The 16,163-nt window shown below is 44.2% G+C and overlaps 1 protein-coding gene across 1 annotated transcript in view; it reads right to left on the reverse strand.

The window, feature by feature from the left end:
• Positions 1 to 699: 699 nt before the first annotated feature.
• The window catches only part of gon4lb (gon-4 like b), a 44,235-nt gene continuing 28,771 nt past the window's right edge, over positions 700 to 16,163 (reverse strand). Inside the window, exons 16-30 of the mRNA XM_085424110.1 lie at positions 14,415 to 14,598; positions 14,185 to 14,335; positions 13,921 to 14,068; positions 13,705 to 13,821; positions 12,298 to 13,371; positions 9,232 to 9,475; positions 8,989 to 9,146; positions 7,622 to 7,819; positions 2,707 to 2,850; positions 2,322 to 2,630; positions 1,909 to 2,007; positions 1,705 to 1,831; positions 1,272 to 1,623; positions 1,078 to 1,180; positions 700 to 994 (exon numbers count right to left, since the gene is read on the reverse strand). Coding sequence (XP_085280236.1) covers positions 878 to 994; positions 1,078 to 1,180; positions 1,272 to 1,623; positions 1,705 to 1,831; positions 1,909 to 2,007; positions 2,322 to 2,630; positions 2,707 to 2,850; positions 7,622 to 7,819; positions 8,989 to 9,146; positions 9,232 to 9,475; positions 12,298 to 13,371; positions 13,705 to 13,821; positions 13,921 to 14,068; positions 14,185 to 14,335; positions 14,415 to 14,598 — 3,525 coding nt within the window. The 3' untranslated portion in view covers positions 700 to 877. The remainder of the gene's footprint in view (positions 995 to 1,077; positions 1,181 to 1,271; positions 1,624 to 1,704; positions 1,832 to 1,908; positions 2,008 to 2,321; positions 2,631 to 2,706; positions 2,851 to 7,621; positions 7,820 to 8,988; positions 9,147 to 9,231; positions 9,476 to 12,297; positions 13,372 to 13,704; positions 13,822 to 13,920; positions 14,069 to 14,184; positions 14,336 to 14,414; positions 14,599 to 16,163) is intronic.

Below are 16,163 nucleotides of genomic sequence, written 5' to 3' on the forward strand. Positions count from 1 at the left end.
TTGGTCGGGCAAACAGCCTAAGGAGATAAATCAAGGGTTAGGGTTAAGCTCCTTTTTGCTCGACATCACCAACAAAGCCAGATTAGGCAGCAAAGTAACCAGACTAATATTAACATTAGTGTAACTGGTCCAGATGTTTGAGTGTAAAAGTGATATGCACCGGAGTTTCGTATCCTCCACGCAGCATTCCCAGCCTGTGTCCATATTTCAGATTGTTCTGTTTGTGGATAAGTTGGTATCATTAATTATTGATTAAGTCTTAATCTCTCTGTAACGTTAACGTCAATCTTTGATCGGTGTGCATCACAAAGTACAGCTTTAAAAGCCATCTGGTCCTTCAAGTTATTGTGTCCCCACAAACATTTTTTTTCTGTTTCTGTTGTTTTGTAGCATGTTTATATCTGCTGGTGTTTTCTTAGATCACACCTACAGGTGTTAATGTTTACATGTTCACTTATCCTTATTAGGATAATCAGGATAAGAGAATGAACGTGGACTCTGCTGTTCTAAGTTGAACAGCAGAGTGCAGCTCACACCTGTACTTCCTGATGAAAGGCTCAGCGGCTTTATTCAGAGGAGTTTGGGATCAATCACACATGAACTCCGGTGTAACATCTTCCACTTAGTTTGGCACTTTTGCAGTAAAATATTTTCTACAATAATCCGTTTGATGTGTCAGCAACACCAGAGAACATGAAATCATGGAAAACTTCTTTATTGACTTAAAAAACAAAAAGACAACATAATATTAAATCTTCTGAACGTTAATATTTACAGATTTTTTATGGACAGTAAACACATCAGTGTTTGCCTTCTTTTATTTTTAATAAAAGACGCGTTGCTTTTTCATTGGATAAGATCTTCTGACTGGTTAATATCAGTCTTCCGTTTCATTGGCTGCTTCTGTCTCAATGGGTGGGGCTTCATCCTCTGAGCTGGTCTGACGTGCTGCTGTCCGAAACAAATGCATCAAATCCCGAAACCTGCGGGACACCTGAAGACACGACAAGAAGTTAATAAAGTGAGCAGTTGACAAACCGACCAATCATGCTGGAAGAACACTGAACAGCCAATCACCTCGCTGGGAGTCTTGTTGCCGAGCAGGCTGGAAATGGCCTGAAATGTGTTCTGATTGGCTCCTTCTTGCTGACATGTCTTCAAGATGACCCGGTCTGCTTCTCTGAAAAATAAACAAACAGTCAGGCCTTCCATAGGTGCCTCCTAACTCCTTTTCCTAATCACCTTTCCTTCGTCGAGGTGAAAGAAAGTACCTTGTCCACAGGATCACTTTCTCCCCGCTCGCAGTCAGAGAAATGTTTTTGGCACAGACAGGGAGGTCAGGAGGAAGAGGAGCTAACCGAGGAGGAGTGCAGAAGGCTGCAGACGTGGAGGAAGCTGTAGTGGAGGGCGAAGCTACAGAGGAGGAAGTAGAGATCGTGGAGGTGCAGGTAGAGGTGATGGAGAGGGTCACAGGTGGCGGTTGCAGTGTCTCCTCTCTCCTGCTCCTCTTTGCTGCTGGGCTCTGTTCCTTTTTCCTCTCCTCCTCTTCTTCCTCGCCCTCCTCTTCCTCCTCTTTTGTATCAGCCAGTGGAAACGAGCCTTCCCATGATGCATCACACCGATCTGTCAACACAAACAATAAAGTTATTTAAAGCAAACACGCACCTGTCTGCTAAAGGACCAACAGAGGATCGTGTGACATACCTGGCAGGGGACTGTCGTCGCCCCCCTTCAGGTCCAGGTCTTTGTTAGCTGGTTCATCATGGGTAGCACTTATCTGAGAGTAGAGTGGGTCCAGACTCTTCATGGCCCTGGACACGCCCCCTGGGGTCTAGAGGACAGATGAACAGGTAATTCAGGTGTAATTCTTTCTACGCGTTTCACCCCTGGTGAAACATACAGACATACCTTATTGCCATGGCAGCGGGTGCATCCTTTCCTCTTGTGTTTCTGGATCTTTGAATCACGACAAGGGCAGACCCAGTCTTTATCGGACCAATCACAGCCCTGCAAAGAATAGTGTAAATCTGTCCAATCACAGGGTTGAAAACAGTAACAATGTAAATCTGACCAATCACAGGGCTGAAAACACAGCTGCTCATTGTGACAGGACGTCAGCAGAAATAAGCAAACAATCCTGGATCCCGACTTCCAAAAGATCTGGAGTCATAACGGATCCAGATTTCCAAAAAAACAGACGTGGAATCTGACTTTGGAACGCTCTGGATTGTGTTTTTCTACAAACGACCTGGAGTACAACTCTCCCCTAAAAGATTGATAAAAAGGAGCAGAGACAGGAAATAATCTGACCCCCTTCAGACCTTGTAGTTTCTGTGAGAGTCCATCTTCCTTCTCTGACGCCGGTTTGTCATTGGTTGGATCTTATGTCCCTCCTCTTCCTCTTCTAGTTCTGGCAACGTCACCTCCTCAAACCCGCCACTGGCCCCGCCTCCTGAATTTTGGCTGACGCCCTCTCCACCTTCCAACCCGCCGCCTCCATCTTCTGGCCAATGGGTTTCTTCAAACTGTCCAGGATGTGCTGGAGGTGGGCGGAGCTTGTCAAAAAACACCCAGAATTCAGCTTGTAAATGGGTGTGGCCTTTGAGCAGCATAGACATCTGAGCTTTGAGCTGAAAACATGAAACAGCTGAGATTAGCACAGGTTAGTTCCACCTGTCTGGTTAATCTGGTTCAAAGACCTCGTACCTCGTGGACGCTGGTGGGACTGAGGTCCTGGCCTATCTGCAGAGCTTTGATGATCTTCTGGTAATGCGACGGATTGTCTCCAAAGCTGATCTCCAGCTGTCGAAGGAAACGGCGGCTGCGCTCAAACGCCTGCTGCTCGTCGAACTGCAGAAGCATGAAGAGTGAAAACACCGTTAAATTCTTGTGACCTGCGAATGGACGGAGGCATGACGTGAACTCGTTGTTACTGAGCTAAAAAGCTGCAGTGATACGGATACTTGCACGGAGCACATGAAATGAGGCACGGGGACGTTTGTTTATTCAAACTGCGCCGCTCGAGTTCTGCAGCACACCGCTGACATGCAGTTTTTTTTACTTCCTGTTTAAGAATCCATAGTGCTTTGTTCTGATGCTGGAACGCCATCTGTAACTGCACGATGGCAGACTGAGTGCGTGCACTCATGCCCCAGCTCGCCCGAACAGATGGGCGCAGTCCAAACATGCTCGAGCATGGCGGCCTGTACAGAGGAAGCAGTTGCGTCAGCCTCTACAGACATTCACTGTCCTGCTGGCAGCTACGGCAACTCTTAAGGTGGAATGCTTCGCTGTATGAGCTAAATCAATCGGCGCACCTTAAAAAAAGAAAACGATTGATGATTCTTGTCTAAGGAGCTTGGAAAGAAAAGCGTATGGACTTCTTTAAGTTGCTTGAAGACATTTCACCTCTCATCCGAGAAGCTTCTTCAGTTCTAAGAGTCAAATGTGGAGAGTCCCAGATTTAAGCCCTGTGATCAATGATACTCTAAAGAAACTCTGCCCTTTGTGAACATGGAGATAAAAGGAGCGTCATCCTTCAGCTGTTCTCTCCTCTCATTAGGAAACTCTTCAGCCTCCTAACAGGTTCTCACATGAGGGGCTCTGTGATTGGCTGAGGCTGACTTTAACTTTAGTCGGAGCTTTAGGGATTAGAGATTTGTAAAAACACCAGTGTTGGGTAAGTTACTTTAAAATAGTAACTTAGTTACATTACTAGTTACTTCTCTCAAAAGTAACTCAGTTACTTCAAGTTACTCGTTACTTTCAAAGTAACTAGTTACTAGGGAAAGTAACTTTGATTTTACTCAGAATTTTCTTGTTAATGTGTTGCTTCCATAACTTTGCCAGTCTTCTAGCTTGCGTACTTGCCACGAGTGCACTGTGCCACCTACCAATAGAAAGGGAAAGATAATGTGCATATTTCCACGAGAGAAATCCCACGCCTGGACCGTCATTGACTACTGCCATGATTCTAGCCTACGTCACAGCGTCATGTGCGCCTTTTACATCCAACACAAAAACTGCAGTCGTGGTGCTTTCGATTGTACTCAGAACTCAGAAATTCTGCCTTCTGAATTGGAAGATGTAGGTTAGGGCTGCTCAATTAATCGAATTTTAATCACGATTACGATCTGGGCTTTCAACGATCATTAAAAATGACTGAGCCGATTATTAGCACCTCCCTCGTACTTTACTCTCGCGCTGCTCCGTGTGGTAAATCGAGTGCACCGCTCTCCATTTCGAACACGCGTCACAACAATTAAGAGGACCCGAGGGAAGCTCGGAAAGCTAAGCAGAAGTTATTTGGAGAGGAGAGTGACTGCTGTTGGTTGAAAAGAGAGGTAAAAAAAACAAAACTTCAGTGGTGTGGAAACATTATGGGTTCGCGGAGTCAGACGTGGATCAAGTAGACAGTGTGTAAACTTTGCTAGGATGTAGTAGCTGCACCACAGAGCAACACTGCAAAGTTCACTAAACATAGATGTTTACATTTTTCATTTATTTCTTATATTGCAAACATTTGCACTGTTATCAGTATTTGCACACTATTTTATATTATTTTTTAAAGTCATTATTCAACACATTGTTATTGTTAACCCTTTAAAGCCGGTCAGAGCAGCACGCTCCGTTTTGCCTAACCATTTTTAAATCCCTGTAGAACCTGAACCATGTAAGCTAGCGCAATAATTTGTTTTGCATATGAAACCGGAGGAGTTGTACTTGCATCTTATGCCATCAGCTTGTCCTCGGTCATGGTTTCCTTCCACATAAAGCTTTGCAAAAATTGCATAAAAAGCACTTGCAGCAACAAAAACATAATATTCCAGAAACACGCTTTGCCGATCCATCAGCTGTTCTTAACACTTCCCACTTTGAAAAAGACGTCAACAGGAACTATCGCATTTCCTGCCCGAAACCAGAAGTGACGTCATTTTCGCAGAAAATCTAGTTTTTTACTTGTAGGCCTTAAAAGCCTATACTAGTGTTTTTATAAGTCATGTTTGACTTTTCTGAATAGTTGCTGGGATGCTTAGGACTCATATTGCACTGCTGGAAATAGTTTATTTTGATGCACCTGCTGTTTTCTTTGCAAATTTGCATCATAGGATTGTTTTTTTGTTTTTCCTGCAGTATATAAAAATTGCTGTATCTCCAAAATAAAACTATGAAGACACTCAAAATAAATTTCCTGTTGTTGTAAACTATTTTTTGCAACTTTTTTTGTATTTAAAGTTTTGAGGGATAAACCTCTTAAATTTCTCCAAGTAGAAATATATGTAAAAAAACAAAAACTATTTTCAATTTTTTTGTAGTTTATTGCACTTGTTTGCAATTAATGTTGTTACTATGGACTTAATGCATACATATTATTAAAATATGGGCTATAACAGTTGTATTGATGTATAGCAACTTGAAATGCTCCCACAAATGGCACTACAGCATGTAAAAAAAATAATATAAGCTCTGGCGGACTTGGTTCTATGGTAGGTCTTAAAGGGTTAAATAAATATCGTCAAATAATCGTGATCTCAATTTCAATGAAAATAATCGTGATTATCATTTTTGCCATAATCGAGCAGCCCTAATGTAGGTAACACCAGACTGCAGATTAGCTGCATACAGGGCTGGACTGGGACAAATAAATCGTCCCGGGCATTTTGACTAGAGACCGGCCCACCATTATAGGAAAAATCATAAAGCCTTTGAATGAAAATAAACACTGTTGTGACAGTGATGTACACTGTTTTGATGGTATATATGCATCGATCTATCAATCGTTTGTTGTAAGATTCAGATAATTATTTTTTAAAAGCGAGACATTTTAAATGAGAATAAGAAAGAAAAGTATTTCTTTGTGCCCCCCTTTCCCTTTTAATGCCCTACATGCCCCCCTGGCAACACTTTGCTAGATCCGCACCTGCACAGTTACCAGCTGTCAGCTGCTTAGAAAAGGATCCTGGTGTTATTTGTCTCTCAGAAACAGTTCATAACTTCCCTTCAACTCATTCATGTCACCTAAAAGGTAAACCTGTTTCTCCATCACAGCTCTGATGATCCAGTAAGGACATCTCCTGGTTTCATCTTCATGTTTCCCTCTCACCACATATCCAAACCATATCATGACCAGCAGCTTTTTTGCAGCTGTGGCTCCAGCAAACATCAGCTGATACTAGAAATTAATATTAAATAAATTCTAACAACAGCTTAAACGTGCTGCTGTTGTTTAGCGCGACATCCGCTGGTTTCCTCTTTCGGCGCAAAGTGAGCGATAAACAAACAAGAGAGCCGATCAGCTGATCACTGATCAGTTTCATGATTGAAGTAGAAACGGGAGAGGGAGGATGAGAGGATGAGAGAAGAAGAGGCAGCTGTGCAGCAAAGACACAGAATAACTCCAGCTTTGTGCTTTTTTCATTGTAGCTGAATTACGGGACAAACTGTTCCCTTTCACCTCAATAAGAAACGCGTAATATTTTCTCTGAATACCAGACGGGACGGTTGGCAACTCTAATAACTTATGAACAAAATAAAGTTCAACATCAGTAACTTCATAGCACCACCCAGCTGTATAGAAACTCCGTCATGCTAGCTAGCACGCAGTACGGAAAAAGTCAGCACAACGAAAATAAACTCCACCTAAACTTGGTTCATATCTGACCCAGAGAGACTGCAGGTCATAACTTCTTACCTGAAGTTCAGTTCACACTTGGACCGGCGGCCGCCTCGGGTCTCTTTTCCGTCTGCGTCCCTTTTCCTTCATCCACCTGCTGGCCTCCACCACTTGCTAATGTTACTGAATCCGTGGAAGCTCCGCGACAGCCACCACACGAAGTAACGAGTAACGAGCCTATCTAAATCCCAGTAACGACTAACGCGTTCCTGATTTTGGCTTAATAACTAGTTACCGTGCTCGTTACCACAATAATAACGTAGTTACTGTAACGCATTACTTAATAACGCGTTAGTCCCAACACTGAAAAACACATTTTGAATTCATCACTTGGAGCCTTTATGAGGAAACTTAATGAACATGTAGCTGATGCTGAAATGCAATTGTGTGGGTTGCCATGACAACACCAGAAGCCAGCGCCTGAGATCGTTATATTGTTTTGCTTTATTTAGTATTCATGTTTGTGTACACTTACAGTGGAAAAGGATCATCTTTGAGTCCAGTGATACATTTTTTCTTACAAAAGAAAGTTTCTGTGAACATGATTGTGGAGTAGTCACCTCCTCCGGAGTCACAGGAACAACAAGTTGTGAGCGGCAGAGACAAGACTGACTTTTAGGGCTCTTCAACTTTTCTACTGCTGGTTTACAAAGCGTACACGGTAAAATTATGCTTGTTAAATTGTTAAGCACTTGTGCACTTTGTTAAAAGACATAAGTGTCTGAAACAGATGTTGTATGTGCCAATGGTATTATTTTACTTGCTTCTAGTTTTCATGGTGCTCCATGATTGTGAGAGGAAATAAAAAAGGAATTGTGGACATCAGTAAGAAGCGTGGATTTTTTTTTTTTTTTTTTTACCAGAGTTGATACAGAACACCTTGGGCTGTCATCAACAGGAAAACCAGCGAGTTTAACTCCAATGATAAAAACCACACGAGCTGCTCACCAGTCCACACAGCAGCGCCTGGTCAGGATGCAGAAAAGCGGCGAAGTCTTGGAGGAGGTCTGTCCGGTTTCCCAGGATGCAGCGCAGTTTCCTGAACAGCTGCATCACTTCCTGTCCATCTCCCACCTGCTCAAACTCACTCAGCAGAGACACAAACTCCTCCACCTGCTCAGGTACATCATGCAGTGCCTCACGCACCTGTCGACACACAGGAGGAACATCATGAGCCCACATGTTCTAAGGAGAGATGGTGATTACTGTTGCCATAAAAACAAACAAAGTGAAGACCGGCCCCCTCGTACAGACTGTACGAACTTGAACGAGCGCCACGCCACGCCACGCCACGCCACGCCAGTAAAATCAAATGTCACTATTAAAGGAAACACCAACTCCACCACCTATATTTTAGGTATCTTATTCCACAGTTTTTCTAATTTTTCTATGTAACTTTGCACTGTCCACTTTCTGCTGTAACAAAAAAATTTCCTACGTGTGGGACTAATAAAGGTTATCTTATCTTACTTTTACTGCCCTCCAGTGTCCGTGTGGCGGCACTACAGATTCCACTTACATTGCCCCATCAATCTTTCCCTCTCATTCACCCACAGACGTCGTGCTGCTGTGGTCACTCCTCCTAGCTCCTTCTAACACGCAGAACAACGAAAGCTAGACACAAATCCCGGGAGACGCGATGCGGGAGTCATTAATGATGCTGTTGTTTATGATCCTCAGAGATTACAATGCTAACAATAATCCATGCAAACACGAACCAAAGAGCCCGAAGGGAAGACCGGACACGTTGCACCGTTTATGTGCCGAAGCAAAAGCAGCTGAACATCAATGACGTTCTCATCCAGGTGATGATTCACAGGTGAAACCACAAACATGACCACGAGCACAGTGTGTGGTAAATTGACTGATTCTTATATAGCGCTTTTCTACTCTCCTGGAGTACTCAAAGTGCTCTATACAACACATTCACATTCTGATAGGCACTGACTCTAAACTGAGTGCTTTTCTAACGACATTCACACTCCGACAGATGCATCGGAGAACATCAATATCTTGCACAAGGATATTTGGCATGCAGACTGGAGGAGCCAGCGATCCACCAACGTTCCAATCAGTAGTTGACCTGCTCTACCTCCCACATGGTGGACGGGTGGGTGGAGACCTATCAAGTGATCATTCACTAAAATCTGACCAATCCTGCTGGAGGAGCAGCCACGAACGTTTTCTCATTTATCACAAGAAACGCAGGAAACTGAAAGGAGGTTCGGAGGCGATGATGTCAGCGTCTGGAGAGACCACGTGTGCAAAGATGGGAGCTCAGCAAACAGCGGGACGATTTAACGTCCATTGCTCACCCTGCTGAGGTAACTCTGTGCGAACGCCATGTCTTTGCTCTCTCTGTGCGGGTCGTTGTCCAGGATGTTTTCGTCATACAGCAGCAGCAGTTTGGCGCCATCTTTGCTGTGGCGCTCCTGACGGCTCCTCCTGAGGCCACGATGAGGTTGGCTTCGGCCTGCAGAGATGACAGAAAATAAGAAACACGAAGTATTCGGTCACAGATGGCGAGTGTTTTAAACGGTGTTCAGACGCAGACCCACCTCGTCCTCGTCCGGGACATCGCCCCCCTACTCCTCCAGGCGTCCGCTCTCTGGACGGCGTCTCCTCGTCTAAACCCGCTTTTTTGCTCCGCCCCTCCCCTGAGTCCTCTCCTTTTGGCCCCTCCTCCTCTTCCTCTTCCTCCTCCTGCGACCCAGGAGAGGTGGGAGAGTGCTCCTCCTCTGAGTCGCCATCTGTACAGAGCCGCTGCTCCGCCGCAAGCCACGTCAGCTGCTTCATTGTCTCCTAAAGGTCAAAGGTCAGAGATTATCCAAACCCTTGGCACCTCATCAGCATAACTTTTCTTTTCAGCCGTGCTTTTAATATTTTTAAACAAATCCAAACGCCTCCTCGTGAAAACAGATTTCACTGCCGAGAGTTACCGATATCTAAATCAGTGAATACCAATCATTCACAAACGTCTCCCTGAAGACGTCTGTCCTTCAGTTTGTTTTGGTTTACTTTAAAGACCAAACTGGTCTTCATTAACGTTCATGTTTCTTCAGACTGTGTCCTCTGGATTCAAACCCAGCCAAGGGTTTGGTGAGGTTTTTCTCAGAAACACCGTTCTCAAACCCACTGAGCATCATCCTACTCTTACTTAAACTTGATCATGCTGTTGTAACCAGTGATGGTTATAATGGCGTTACAAGTAACAGCGTTACTAACGGCGTTACTTTTTTCAGTGATGAGTAATCTAACTAATTACTATTCCTATCGTTACAACGCTGTTACAGTTACTAACAAGAAAATGCGGCGCAGTCCGTTACTATTTGTCAACAAACAGATGGTTGAAGCTGTGAGATGTGAGAGATTAGCGTGTTTGGAGAGTGTAGTTAATGTGTTGTCTTGTGTAGTTAGTGTGTATCGTTGTGGATAGTTTTGTGTTGTGTGTCAGAACAATGAGGCGACTGCTGTCTCCAGGTAGAAACAGGAGTGACACACCTGCTGCTGTCAGACCTGCAGGTATCAGGCTGTGATGTTCTCCTTTATAGTGGACAGAAATTATTGTTTTGGAGAGGCACAAATAATTTGTGTGGCATTTTACTGAAGAACAGCTGATTGTTCTCTAAATAGTTTGAAATGGTTATTTAAAAAATCAAGGTAAAAGGTAAATGGCTGCAAATAACTTTGTTTGCAAAACTTGTGCACAGGATTTTAAAATTGGCAATTTATATTTGCATTTAAAGTTATGAAATATGATTCATTAAACATGTTTGTGGTTGTTACAGTGAAAATATCACTTTTTCTACTCTGATTTTATATTTTTTGTTTGATTTTAGATCAATTGTGTTAATACAGTAGTCAAAATGAAAACACAACTGTAAATTCAGAGACGTGAGGTTGTGCTGAAAAGGACGATACCAAACAAAGTAAATAGTTTTTAAAGGTGAAATGTGGAGGGAAAATCAAAAGTAGTTAAAAATGGTCAATTACACCCTGGACCCCAGAGGGTTAAACATTTTTTAAAGTAACGCAATAGTTACTTTTCAAGTAATTAATTACTTTTAGAATATTGTAACTCAGTTACTTTTTTGAAGAATTAACTAGTAACTATAACTAATTACTTTTTCAAAGTAACTTGCCCAACACTGGCTGTAACACAAATGTCCATTTTAGGATCAATAAAGTCTCTGTCTATCATTTCAGCAGCTGTTTGTGCTGATGAGCTTCTACTGAAAGGAAAGAAATTTAAAAAATGTTTTCTATTCAGCTTCAGTTTCTGCCTCAGACACAAAAACATGAGAAAATCTTTAGTCTTTGTTTCCTCAAACCTGAACTTTTCTCTCTGTGTCGGAGTAAAAATACATGATCAGAGACAACTTCTGACCAATGAGGAGGCCGGCAATAAAACCCGTTTCACTTTTATTTAAACATCACCAAATCACAACAACAGCTGCCTCAAGGCGCTTTATATTGTAAGGTAGACCCTACAATAATACATACAGAGAAAACCCAACAATCATATGACCCCCTGTGAGCAAGCACTTTGGCGACGGTTGATCTGATATCCTCGTGTTGGTGTTGTTCCCAGATCATCATACTAAATATTGTTCCAGGATCAACATTGCAAGTGACCAATCAGAATGTTGTGACGTCATACCTTTGCGACTTCGGGAAAATAATAATAATAATAATAATAATAATGGATTGGATTTATATAGCGCTTTTCTAGGCACCCAAAGCGCTTTACAATACCACTATTCATTCACTCTCACATTCACACACTGGTGGAGGCAGCTACAGGTGTAGCCACAGCTGCCCTGGGGCAGACTGACAGAAGCGAGGCTGCCATATTGCGCCATCGGCCCCTCTGGCCAGCACCAGTAGGCAAGTAGGGTAAAGTGTCTTGCCCAAGGACACAACGACCAGGACAGAGAGCCCAGGGATCGAACCGGCGACCTTCCGGTTACAGATGCGATTCCCAACCCCCTGAGCCACGGTCGCCCCACCACACGAAAAACCGGCGTAAAACAAAAAACTGTACTTAAGCTGCGTGAAACCGCCTCTGTCCGCCGATCAACGGACCCTGACCCTTTAATAAACAGTAAGCAGAATTGATATTGTCCTTGCAACATTGGAATTTCATAAATGCACGAATGGCTTGGCGCGCAAAGGAATAATGTCACAATAATGTGATTGGTCACTTGCAATGTTGAACCTGGAACAACATTTTCATGATGGTCTGGGAACAACACCAGCACGAGGATATCAGATCATCCCTTTGGCGACAGTGGGAAGGAAAAACTCCCTTTTAACAGGAAGAAACCTCCAGCAGAACCAGGCTCAGGGAGGGGCGGGGCCATCTGCTGTGATTGGTTGGGGTGAGAGAAGGAAGACAGGATAAAGACATGCTGTGGAAGAGAGACAGAGATTAATAACAAGTACGATTGTAGGGTCTACCTTACGATAATAAGCGCCTTAAGGTGACTGTTGCTGTGATTTAGCGTGAGTAGTGGTTTAATTACTGCCAACATAAAGGCCTGCGGTACGTAGCCATTAATGAGCATAAACAACACCACTAAATCGCAAAAGGTGGAAACTTTTAAGGTAGACTTTCTATCTACCTGTAACTCTGGAACCGACAGAACAGACTCCTCTGATGCTGATGACATCACTTCTTCCTCATCTTCATCCTGTGTGAGGTCATCAAAGTCCTCATCATCATCATCATCTCCATGCCGGTCCTGATCTTCGTCCTTATCCTTCCCTCCACTGTCGTCTCTCGCTCCACTCCTCTCCTCCCTCTGTCTCCCTTCCTCTTCCTCTCCACCCTGCTCATTCTCACCTGCTTCGCCTCCTTCTCCCCCCTCTCCTCCCCGTCCCCACTGCTCCTGCTCCTGACCATTGTTTTCTCCTCCATTCAAACTGACACCAATAACAATTGCCTTTTCCTCCTGTTCCTGTCTCTGCTCCTCCCGCCTCTCCTCTTCTTCCACATCTCCTGTACATGACGTCAGGCTGAGTGTTGATACCAAGACCATGCTCTCCTCTTCCTGCTTTAGCTTTTCCTGCTTAGAAAAGACCTCTTCCTGCTGCCCATTGATTGGCCCGTGGATGTGATGCTCCAAAACATTTTGGGGGGAGGTGGGAGGAGCTGGGGGAGTCCACACCATCTGGAGGAGGAGGCAGCCCGGCTTCAGTGTGTTTGTAGTGCTAGGACTTGTGAGAGAGGGAATGGGCAGTAGAAGTGTCGAGGGGGTGGGGCTCTCCTGTGCAGACACGGTATGTGGTGTATTTTGGCCAATAGGAAGGCAGGACTGCATCACCTTGGCACACACGGGGTGGGCGGGGCCTGGATGAGCAGCAGTCAGTGGGACCGCTCCAGAGATAGAAGCTGGTGCCAATGGTAGGGCTCCTGACACAGCAGTGGGGGCAGAAAATAACGTGACGCCTGAAACAGGTAAAAAGCGCATGTCCACCTGTTTCTCTCCGTGTGGCTCCACCGGCAGATCCTCCTGTGCTTTGGCGAGTGGCAGCAGAGATTCATTATGAGCCAGTGCGAAGACGCGCCTGTGGGTGCGGGGGCGGGGGCGGTAACTGTTGATATAATTGGGGTGGAGCCTGAGAGTGCAGCTTGGAGGAAGCCAGGAGGGGTAACGGGCATCTGAGCGGGTCTTCTGGATGCTTGGGCGACTGTTCTGCAGACGAGAATAATGGGATCTGTGCCTCAGATTATGATGTTTGAGCAATACTCGTATAGCAGCGCATGAAACTACACAAAGTTTCTTTTTGTTATAGTTCTGAGACACAAAATCTGAATCAACAGGTCACGCTTAAAGAAAAACTTTAGATTGGAATTGGCTAGCAGGTTCAAACTGGTCCTTTCAAAAACTAAACCGGCAAATTTTGCTCCCAGCAGATTTGTACCTGGGTCTGAATGGATGTAGACAGAGCCACACAATAAAGGGGAATTCTATTATATTCTATTATAGGTGTGAATCTGGATCACGATCGGGATTAGCTGTTCAAACCTTGAGCCAGTTTGGCATGTTTTCACCATCTCTGTCCACCGGGGGGCGCTGGTCCTCCTGCTGGACTCTGCTGCAGGCGAGTGGCAGCGGCGGGACGACGCCCTTCGTCACAAATGTCTGAAAAGAACCACAAAGTTGGGCCCCGAGTCATTCATTTGAAATGTAACGTTCGCTAATGATGTCACACGGTGCATAGTGAGGTCACTCTGATGTCACCTTGATGACATTGTCAGGTGCTCTTGGGCTGCTCATCTCTCTGACGTGCTTCCTGAAGTTCCATCGACTCTTACAGAGCAGGTATGAACTGATAAGCTCGTCGGACTGAAATGCTCCCTCGAAGTGTTTCAGGCCGAGAACGATGAGACTGCACAGAGGCATGATGGGAAATATGTTTTTACTGAGTTCAATGAAGAACAGAAGCCATAAATTTACACAAAGTGCATGTGAAAAAATAAAATGTAGGAAGTGTGTGTTTTTTACCAATCCTCTCCTGGCGTGTATAATGTTCTCAGGTTCCTGCTGTGGAGGGCGGGGTCTAGGCTACAGACAGGAAGTAGTTCTGGGTATAGGAACACGGGTCGTGTGGCGAACAGCCAGGCGGTGTCGACAGGCAGCAGAGGGAAGGCAAGACCTAAACAGAACCAGAACAAGAATCTGAACCTGGATCTGTTTGGTGCATCAAACATGGCTGACAGGTAGCTTGCCCTTACTGTTGGTTGCAGGGGTCATCTGGGGGAGCCAGCGTCTGGAGGCTCGAGTGGGAGGAGCAGGTGGAGGCTCGTCCCTCTGCTCCACCTCGTGCAGGAGGTCCAGTGCACCCTGCAGGTTACATGCCCTGAAACAGCTGAAGGCGCAGCCTTGCTCCTGATGGTGGGCGAAGTGCTGCAGCTCCTCCTGATAGTGGAGGTGCTCATTAGTGCTGGTTCAGTTTCATCTTATTCACACAGCAACAAGTCGCCTCAAGGCGCTTTAAACTGTAAGGGCTGGGTTTAAAAAAATAATGAATTTCCTGATTCAAATCTATTTTAGTCTGAATAAAGCGATCTCGATTCTTTAAAATCCTGAATCGATTGTTAAATATAAATGTATTTTATCACAAATTCCAGAATCAGCTCAAACAGGACATGAGAGCAGAAACAGAGCGTGGATCGTCCACAGACGCGCCGTTGGGGCTGAAACACACAGATTCTGCAGGTTTCGTCTCTCTGACCAAAACTGACTGAACCAGCAGCCAAAGAAGCTCAAACTTCACGTTTGACAAACATCATCATGGATTCTCTCTGACTTTGGCTGTTTCACTCCCCACACAGCTCTCTCTCCCTCAGTCCACTCAGAGACCAGTTTACCATCAAATCTCTGTTTTCTGCATTATTCTCTGCTTATCACGCTCTGCTACTGTGCTCGGTGCTGTCGTCCTCTGACAGCAAAGCCTCATTTCTGCTGTTTAAACTGAAGACATTTAGACTTCAATGATTGCTCAGCTGTGTCTGTAATCAAACCTCTGTGACTCTGCTTCACTCCAGCAGCATCAGGTCATGTTCACATGTTGATTCATGGTTTTCTTCAGTTTTTGATCGACTGCAGAATATTTTTAAGGTTCTCTGCTATAAAAAGCCAGGACAGGAACACCTGCTTCAGACACAAAGACGTCTGCTGTGATGGTCACACCTCTGATGAAGTCTCACAGTGTCAGCTTTGTTTTATAGATACAAAATATGGATATGTGCTGTGGGGATGAACAAAAAGTATTTTACCAGCATAATATAATCTGCAGTATGATCATTGCTTTAACAATGTAATAGATAGCTTTAAGATGGCCTTAAGATGTTTATGAGGATGCTAACTTTGTATTTCAGGTGCAGTTATAACCATTTTATACATATTGCATATCTGTGCTTATTTGAGTTGATGTTCAGGTTCTTTAAAGGTCGTAAGCCTCACTGACGTGACTGTTCAGGTGATACATGCTGAGGGAAAACTAGAACATAGAAGGAATTGCAATACATGCTTACAAAACACTTATATCAGTTTATTTTATTATCTTTTATATGTTCATATTCTTGTATTAAGGTTTTAGTAGAGGTTCTTGGTTAAAACATTTATTTAGTAGAAGACATACACATAGTCTCAGTGAGCTTCTGGTCTGGTAAAAGGTCAGAAGTGCAACAGGTGAATTGAGAAAGAGCATTTGAGGACGAGACACAGACAGTAGGTGAAGAGGTGACACAAAGAGCATGTGAGGTCAACACACACACACTTACACACACTTTAAATTAGATTTATTTAGAGGAGAGGTTAGTTATGTTTGGCTGTAACTGCAAAATTGTCTTGGTAAAAGAGGAACCGTTTCTTGGTGTCTCGGCAAGAAAGAGGAACAAGACAAGAACTGAAAGGTAGACAGGAAGGGCTAGCCATGAAAATAGAAGATGATTTTCTAGGTGAAAAGTCATGATGATGTT

This window comes from Rhamphochromis longiceps, linkage group LG11 (genome assembly GCF_057381845.1).
Source record: "Rhamphochromis longiceps isolate RC_006_pf linkage group LG11, R_longiceps_female_GT1.1, whole genome shotgun sequence".
NCBI classification, from domain to species: Eukaryota; Metazoa; Chordata; class Actinopteri; order Cichliformes; family Cichlidae; genus Rhamphochromis; species Rhamphochromis longiceps.